The sequence below is a fragment of the Corapipo altera genome, unplaced genomic scaffold, assembly GCF_003945725.1.
Source record: "Corapipo altera isolate COAL_440 unplaced genomic scaffold, ASM394572v1 61553, whole genome shotgun sequence".
NCBI lineage: Eukaryota > Metazoa > Chordata > Aves > Passeriformes > Pipridae > Corapipo > Corapipo altera.
Window position 1 is genome coordinate 207,463 of NW_020884918.1, and position 8,423 is coordinate 215,885.

General features: G+C 45.4%; 1 protein-coding gene across 2 annotated transcripts; it reads left to right on the forward strand.

Moving 5' to 3' along the window:
• Nucleotides 1-2,121: 2,121 nt before the first annotated feature.
• Nucleotides 2,122-8,112, forward strand: PINLYP (phospholipase A2 inhibitor and LY6/PLAUR domain containing). 2 transcript variants are annotated; one of them, XM_027656132.1, is made up of 6 exons: nt 2,122-2,173; nt 2,847-2,970; nt 4,047-4,163; nt 5,392-5,541; nt 5,681-5,821; nt 7,738-8,112. In XM_027656132.1, exons 2-6 carry the CDS (start codon nt 2,922-2,924, stop codon nt 7,959-7,961), a joined length of 681 nt encoding a protein of 226 aa, XP_027511933.1. In that variant the 5' UTR covers nt 2,122-2,173; nt 2,847-2,921; the 3' UTR covers nt 7,962-8,112. The 2 variants fall into 2 exon arrangements, with proteins under 2 accessions (XP_027511933.1, XP_027511932.1); XM_027656131.1 differs by lacking the exon at nt 2,122-2,173 and adding an exon at nt 2,201-2,248.
• Nucleotides 8,113-8,423: the final 311 nt, after the last annotated feature.

The following is an 8,423-nucleotide window of genomic DNA, read 5'->3' on the forward strand; positions in this document are numbered from 1 at the left end:
TTCCCACATTTCAGTATTGTCACTGTTTGAAAATTCCCCAGGGCCTAATGTAAGCCCTCTGTGATAGTTTTTCCTATCCAGCCCTTGTTTTTGTAGACATATGATATGACTGGGTGTCCACTGAGCACCTTAATAGTTTTCACCTTCTCTCATAGATCTTATTTTCCAGGTCTCTTATTGCTGCAGATTGTGTCTTCCCCTTGCTATGCTTGGTTTCCTCTCTGAAAAAGCACATGAAAAGGCTGCAGCTTCACACCCTCCCTCCTTGAGAGGTGGAAAACAGGTGAGTTCTATGTAATTCAGTGAGACTAGTGTAGTCATGTTGTTCAGGGAAAATCCCCCAGGCACTTCAGTAATCATCTTAAATGAAAGGGCATGAAATTAAAATCACCAGAGACAGTCACAACCTCTTATCTTCATATCTGTATCTGCAGTCCCACATGTAGTTAAACAGCAGGATCACCCCAATCTGAGTACCCCAGCCTGCCTGGGGACAGGGTTTTATTCAGTTTGAGTTTTAAGACCACTGAGGAGTGAATTTTAGTCCTGAACAGGCTGCAGTCAGAAGTTTGATTTCATTTCAATGTGTCTATGACCATTTCTGAGCTGAAAATGAATTTCAAGGTGAAGATAAAATTTTCCCTTGTCTCCTTGAGATATCAGCTTAATGGACAATGAGGGTCCAAGGTTCTCGTACAGTGTGGTTGCACAGATTTCCATTATCACAACACTGTGGACTTATCTAAGAAGAGGTCCTGCTGGACTACTCAATGTATAGCAAAATGTAACAAGGCCACTGTCCTTTGAAGAGGTTAGTCTCAAATGGGAAAAGCACATAGTAAGGTGGGAGAGAGAGAGGCAGAGAAGAGCTCTGCTGCTGGCAGATAATGAAAGTAAAAGAGTGAGTGGAAACATTAGTGAGGTCTATGATTTTTCTCTACGGATTTACGGGAAGACTTGGGTAGGTCTGGGAACAGCACTTAGCTCATTTGCACATCAGTAGGAATCTTCAGTAGTGAAGCTCTCTCTGCTTTTCACCAAACACCTATCCCTGCCAGGTTCAGGGTGAGACTACCTTCCCAGCAGTCTGGATTTTCCTGTTACCTCCCCAGAAGCAACCCTTGTGCTGGCCTAGAGCTGTCCTGGGCAGGGGGATGGACTGGGTAGCCTTGGAATGTCCTTGCACCTTGTATTTGTGATTCCTCTCTGTATGTCTGTGTGCCCCTGCTGTGCAGGACTTGTCGTTTGGTTTGCCCTTGTGTCTGAAGCCCAGATGAGACCAGCATCCTCCTGTGCAACACACCAAAAAGTCCCTCTGGAGCAATATCTCACCCAAGGACTGACACTACAGTTGAGAACGGGCACACAGACATTTCAGTTCTTCCTGGATGTCAATGCAAAAAGTCCTGGAGGATCATAAACTGGCTCAATCTGGTGCAGGACAAGAGGATATCTTCAGGGTGGGAAATGGTTTCAGTGAGGCAGAACATAAAACCTGTGCATGTGGGCCAATCACAAGTTGGTCACTGCTGCTTGTCATTGGCCCATCATGAGATGTCCGGGCATGAAAACCTGCTATAACATCACCTAAGTTGTGACCAGGTTGTCTCACAGACAACCTGTGCTTTCTCCCTGCTGACTTGGTTTAATTTAAAGCCCAGAACTACAACAGAAGACTTCCTTATCAACTTCCAAGTGTTTTATATCAAACCCCAAATGCTGGAGGACCAGTTTTCAACTCCAGAAACCCATCCTTGAGCCTGCTCCAAGGTGTGCATGGGCAGTCAGTTTGCAAACTGAAGCTGTACACTGCCTCAGAGAGGAAGCTCACTGCTCTGACATTGCCTGCTTTGCCTCTGTAATCACGGCATGAGAGCTCCTGACTGATGGGAATGAGGAGATGGGAAACCAGCCAGCAAAAACCCAGCCACAAGGAGCATTTCTGGCTAGTCCTTGCTATACTTTGGCTCTGTGGCAGTTTAGTCTAGACCTTCCTTGGGGACCAGTTTGTAACCAAGGAAGGGCCCAGATTTACCCAGTGTTCCCACGATTTTTACGTAAGCTGGGGTATAACAAGAAAGGAGGAGAGGCCTTCGCCCTCTCTTTCCTTCTGGCAGCTTTGAGGTGTGGGTTTCCCTGCTGTTGAGTCTGTCAGGTGGGAGAGTGAGTCCTGGCCTTGTCGACCTTGGGAGGTGGAGGTTGCCGGCAGTCACTCCAGTGGTGACTCTTCATTGTCCCAAGGAGAGTAGTAAGATATTTTTGCTAATTCTTTTAGTTGCTAGATCTTGGGCTATTGATCAGGATATATATATATATATATTTTATTTTGGTTTTGTTCCTTTTTTCCCTTCTCCCTTCCCTTTCCCTTTTCCTTGTGAAATTTTATATATATATTTTAATTATACATAACTGTAAATAAGTGTAAATGTATTTATATATATTGCTTTAGCTGTCTCTCTCTCGTTTCAGTTTTCTCGGTTGTTTTTTTCCCTCTTGTCCCTGAAGTTTGGGATGGGGTGTGGACTTCTTGTGGTAAGGTTTGGAAACTTGGCAGGGAGCCAGCTTCAAACCATATCAGCCTCTTTGGGCCTAACAGGGCTGTCCAAGTGATTTCTTCTCCATTATTCATATGGATGGCAGAGGCTAAATGGTGTTCAAAGTCTGCACCAGAGACTGCACCTGATATCACCAAGAAATCCAGTCTTTCCTCACAGGCTGCATACTCTAAACAGGAGTGCTTTAAAAGAAAAAGAAACAAACGCTAGTGTTAGCACTCAGAAATATCTATATTCTTCAGAACACTTCCCCAATCTCCACTTCCCTGAAAACACACCCTTTTCCTCCAGTTTATAAAGCCCTTGTGGCACACGGTGCTGTGTTCACGAAGATTTGGCAGCTCATTGTGCTTACATCCCATCAACATGAAAGTATCCCTTGGACTCAGCTTCCTCCTGGCTTTCCTGGACCCAGGTGAGTTTTTTGCTAGGACCTGCTGAGTTGTGGGACACAGAAGAGATCTGGGAATGGGTGCTTCATGTGAGAGGTTGTTCCTGCCATCTGAGCCATAGAAACACCTCATGTGGGGGGATTTGTGCTGCAGAGGGGTGACCAGTCTCAGGGGTGCTGTGGGCCAAAGTGCAGATGAAGGTGTTGGCATTTACAACATGACACTGCAGTCTGAGTTCACATGGTGCTCACTGCTGGTCTGGCCAGGAAAGCTGTTGGAGTGACCCAGGTTACTCTGAGGCAGACAGACCTTTGGTCAGCTGAGTGGATCTCTGGACACTGTTTATCACAAGCTTAGGGGCCCATTTATTTTGCTCGTGTCCGGGGTTGTGTGACATTTTAGACGTTATACGTCATCTCGGCTGTCCTTCAGCTCTGCTACAGAGAAGCACACGTGTCTTGGAGGTCTTGGGTTATACCTGACACTCCATGAAGACGTCACAGCCACTGCAAGGTGCCTCAGTTGGCACCTGGGTTTTGGGAGCTGATACATGCCTGGGACCTATTAATCTATGCTCTGGACCCTTGCAGGTGTGTGCCATGGAAGACATTGTATTTGTCCTTTGTTGCTAAACACTTTATTCCTTTCTAAGTGTTTCCTACTGGTAGTCTGATATTCTGGTCTGCTTAAGGTGTTCCAACAGGTAGTTGGTAAAGTGGTTTCCCTTAATGCCTACAGAGAGATACACAAAGAGATAACGTCTACAAAGGGATTCTCCAATTTTTATAGAGCACAGTCAATACCCACTGACAGCTCTTGTTCTCCAGCCACTCGGGTGCCCCTGCTTACTGCAAAGAGAGAATTTGGGAGTTGCGGATCAAGGGACAGTTGAATGCCTGCCAGGACTAAGGGGTCTGTAGGATTGCTTTCATCAGCAGCTCCAGGAAAATCCCACCAAAAATTGCTCAATGGAATAGGAAAAATAAGAGAAGAGGAATGTGAAAAGTTCTGATCAAACACTGAAGTCAAATGGTAATGAAAGGGGAAGTGAAATCCCTTATGATTCTTACTCAGGAATATGTCCTCCTTCTTTCCCCAGGGACATGCCTTCAGTGTGAGGTTTGTCACAGCATAGGAAGAGGCTGCTCTGGCCCCATGAAAACCTGCATTGGTGGTGAAGATACCTGTGGCATCATTCTGTACGAGGCCCTAAGAGGTAGGTGAGACATCCGCTATATCTGTGTGCCATTGTAGCTTTCAGAGTGGGGCTGGGGCAGGTGTCTCTCTCCCCACTTCTGTCACTGGTATTATGATCCACCCTTGGTTAAACTGTTCATTTTTCTTTTACTGGCAGAGGAGGCAGAGATCAGGATAGTCCAGGATGGGAAAAGCTGTCTATTCCTCTATCTTGAGAAGCAGTTTCTTACTGGGAGGTTTTGGTTCTTAGTTGTGGAGGGGAGAACCATGAGCTACACTAGGCTGCTGACATCTAGCTCTGAGGGTGCAGTGGTGACATGTGGAGAGAGAAGATGGCTTGCATCTAACCCCCTTCCAGGGAAGGGGACACCAAGCAACCAGGCAGTACCACTGGGGCTGAGCTATCACTGTATCATTGTAATCGACATCACAGAATAGTTTGGGTTGGAAGAGACCTTAAAGATCATCTTATTCCAACGCCCTGCCCTGGCCAGGGACACCTTTCACTAGAACAGGTTGCTCAGAGCCCCCGTCCAGCCTGGCCTTGAACACTTCCAGGATGGGCCATCCACAGCTTCTCTGCAACCTGTACAGTGCCTAATGACACTCACAGCAAAGAATTTCTTCTTAATATCTAATCTAAATCTACCCTCTTTCAGTCTGAAGCCATTCCCTCTTGTCCTGTCATTCCATGCACTTGTCAAAAGTCCCTCTCCAGCTCTCTTTTAGCCCCTTTAGGTACTGGAATGTTGCTATAAGGTCACCCAGGAGATTTCTCTTCTCCAGGATGAACAACTTCAATTGTCTGAGCTTGTCCTCACAGGAGAAGTGAGTCCAGTGTAGCTCATGGTTCTCCTCTCCGCAACTGAGAACCAAAACCTCCTAGTAAGAAACTGCTTCTCAAGATAGAGGAATAGAGAGTTTTTCCCATCTCGGACTATCCTCTAACCCACATGCCTCTAAGAAGCTCATGCTTCTTTATGAACATTCTGCTGAGCACATGGTCCATCGCAGCCACAAGCATCCTGACATGGGCAAGTCTGGTCTACACCATCAGCCAAGCTCAAAAGGTGTAACAGGGAGCAGAACAGTTAAATTGAGCCTTGAGGTGCTTCAAGGATGAAGGGTGACTTTGTACAAGCTGAAGGAAATATGTAGCTACTTAGGAATTGGTGCAGGAGCTATTGGAATGGGAAGGGAGTTACCTTGTGTTTAACAACTTAGCACTGCCTTCTGCTTTGTTACAGAGGGCATGGTAATCCCTTCATCCATCAAATCCTGCATGCCATCCAACATGTGCAACCATGGCCCTGTCACCATGAACTATGGGAAGGTAAAAGTAAAGAGCCACATAGCTTGCTGCATGGGTGATGACTGTCAAACCATCTCTGTCTCATGTGAGCTCCTTTTTTATCCTTATAGCCCATCCCCTCTCTGGCCCATCCCAAGGTGCGGCGTTCCAGGCTAAACCATGACCTTGGTCGTTCCTCTCATACCCTCATTAACACCAGTTACAGCCCATCTCTTTCATTCCAGTGCCACCGGATGACAACGTGCCCAATGGGTACCAGTGTCCTGCCTGCTACAGCGTGGACTCCTTCCAGTGCAGTCACGAAATTGTAAACTGCACTGGATCTGAAACCCAATGTTTTGACATTGCTGGGTTAATGAATTCTGGTAACTGCCTTTTATTTGGGTTGTCTTTCATCTTTTTGGTAAAAATGGGTGAAACTAGTCTAAGAGGAAGCATCACTGAGAAATAAAAACAAGTAAAAAGTGTGGGGGAAAAAAAAAGAGGAAGAAGCAAGGAACTGAAAGGTGAAAACTGAAAGTTTAAAGCTGATCAAAGGGTAGGGGTGTTTTTTAGTTCTTTCTTCCCCATTATGTATGAATAACTGTTGGAGTTCCTCATAGCACAGCGTAACTGAGGTCGAGGAGAACTGGGTTCCTGAGGCAATCTGATACATGGGCATGAAACAAACCTGACCAAGGCCCTGGACCTGCTGGCCCTAGCTAAGATGTATGAGGGTGAATCTGGATCTAAGCTAGTTGCCAGCTCAGTGGAGGTTTAGGTGGAACTACACAGAGCCATTGGCTTTTCCATGAGGTGATGCTGGGGACAAGACACTGTTGCAGTGGTGCTTCTGTGTGTACAGAGCCAGGGACATAAACACTGCAGCTGAGCCTTTGGGGTACCCAAAGGTCTTCCTTGAGAAGCAACTCCAGTCTTATAATGGCTCCTTCAGAAATCTTTTTTCCACCTGTAATTACACGTGTAATTAGAGAGAGGAAAATTGACAGCATGTTTCCTGGTCACTCTCCTTTCCTCCCATGCTGCAGGTAAAGGACTTCCACCTTTTGTGGCAATGCCACCTGTGTTCCAGTAGACAGGAAAACTAAGATGGAAGTTAAAGGCAGCAATATCTGCTGTACAAACAGACTGAAAAAAATTATCTTGTGTATGGTTATAGATGAAGTTCCTCTGAGTTGATAATATTGCTAGGAGATGATGTGGTGCCTGAAAGTCTTTGCTATAGACTTTTGAAAATATGTTGTCCAAACCCTGAATTAGATCATGTTTCACAGAGACAACACGAAGGAAAACAAGACTTTTCCTAGTCACAGCAATAGAAATAGAGTGGTGGAATTATTTCAGTGTATCACTGAAATAAAAATGCTCCTAATTTGTCTTAACTTGATTGATCAGCCACCGTAGATAGAGAAGATCTGTGTGGTGTGATTAGCTATGCAGAGGAAGCAGAGGTGTAGGGGAGCACAGGAAGGTGAGGAACTAGTGAGGTGCCTTTACAAGTTATTTGCATCTAAGACAAAAATGCCCAACAGAGTATTCCAGCCCTCCATAACCTGCACAACAGAGAAATGTGAGCACTGTTAGCAAAAGCAAGCAACAGGAACAAAAACGTCTGTTTGGAGAGTTAGGCACCTGCTCAGGTCTCCTTCTCAGGTAGGTGCTCCAGTGGTGGTAAAGGACAGGTTCAGGTTTCAGTGGGCATGTCACCATGTTTCTCTCTTCATTTGGCTAAAATCCTGTAAAGTCTTCAAGGATGGACTAATCTTAATAAATGGCTCAGGCTGTATTGTCTTTGAGACTTCTCAACCCCATGTCAAATATGGCTGAGATATTGTCATCCAGTTTGAATGCCATGAGAGGTTCTGAGAGAGAAGGCGGCAATGAATTCCTGGAGTAGTGTCACACAACCATGGTTTCTTTAGGAAGCCAGACAAACTTTGACCAGAAGAATCTTTAAACGTAAGAAAGATAATTATTTAAGACCTTTTTAATTTTTAAATTTAAATTACTAGAAGTTTTAAAAATCATCTTTATTTAGCAGAAAGAAAGAAGACAAACCCGAAACCCTTTGTATTTCAAGTCAACCAAGGTGACCTTGCTGTTTCTTCAAATTTGTTCAGAGGATGGGAACAGACAGGAATGGGTTGGTGGGTTTAGAGCCAACTGGGTGTAAGGAATGGGCAGTTCTTGGGTTGGAAATGGGGACTGCAGTGGCCAGGGAGGGAATGACTATGGGGACTGGGTTCACTGACACATGGCATGTACTTCTCCTCCTGTGTAGCTGGACAGACTGTGAAAGCTGCCATGAAGGGTTGTACCACCATTTCTGAATGCGATATGGCAGGAGATGTTAAAAACAGCCTGGGGACGATGGACATAAAGCTGAAGTGGTTCCAATGCAGACCAGCTTTTTCTATGGACAGAGTGGTTTTTGATCTTGCCCCTCAACACACCATCTTCCTCCCTCTCCTATCAGGATTCATCCTGGAGAAGGTGCTTTTCTGACTCTCGCTAGTGCTGGGTTGAGCAAAACCCATGACAAACTCCATCAGTGGTTTCTATCTGAGTCCTGTTCGCTGTAGCTTCTCAGTGTAGTGAGTTTGTTTTCAGATTAGCTCTGCTTTCATATTTTCAAAGAATAAAGGCAGTACTTGCACTTCTTCTGTTTCCTCATTCATTTAATCTAATGTAAAACTTCTTCATCGGTTCAATTGTGGTTGGTTTTGTGTTGCATTCTCTCAGTGCTTTGTCTACCTTGGGACTGTGGGAGACTGCATGAGTTGCTCAAACAGTGCACAGGCAATGGGAACTCTCAAGACAGCCCTAGAGTTTACATCCACTATCTCAGGATAAGTGGCAACTTTCAAAGCTACTTTTCCAGGCTCTGAAAAGGACTGGAGGTGAGCTCTTGAGAGGTTCGCTCTAGTTAGAGAGGTGACTTGCACTTTTTTCTTCCCTTGTACCCTG

Excerpts from the sequence above, each read along its gene's own strand:
- PINLYP (XM_027656132.1), top strand. The coding sequence starts at position 2,922 with ATGAAAGTATCCCTTGGACTCAGCTTCCTCCTGGCTTTCCTGGACCCA. Across the intron at positions 2,971-4,046 it reads CCTGGCTTTCCTGGACCCAG|GGACATGCCTTCAGTGTGAG; the intron begins GTGAGTTTTTTG and ends TTCTTTCCCCAG. Across the intron at positions 5,822-7,737 it reads TGCTGGGTTAATGAATTCTG|CTGGACAGACTGTGAAAGCT; the intron begins GTAACTGCCTTT and ends CCTCCTGTGTAG.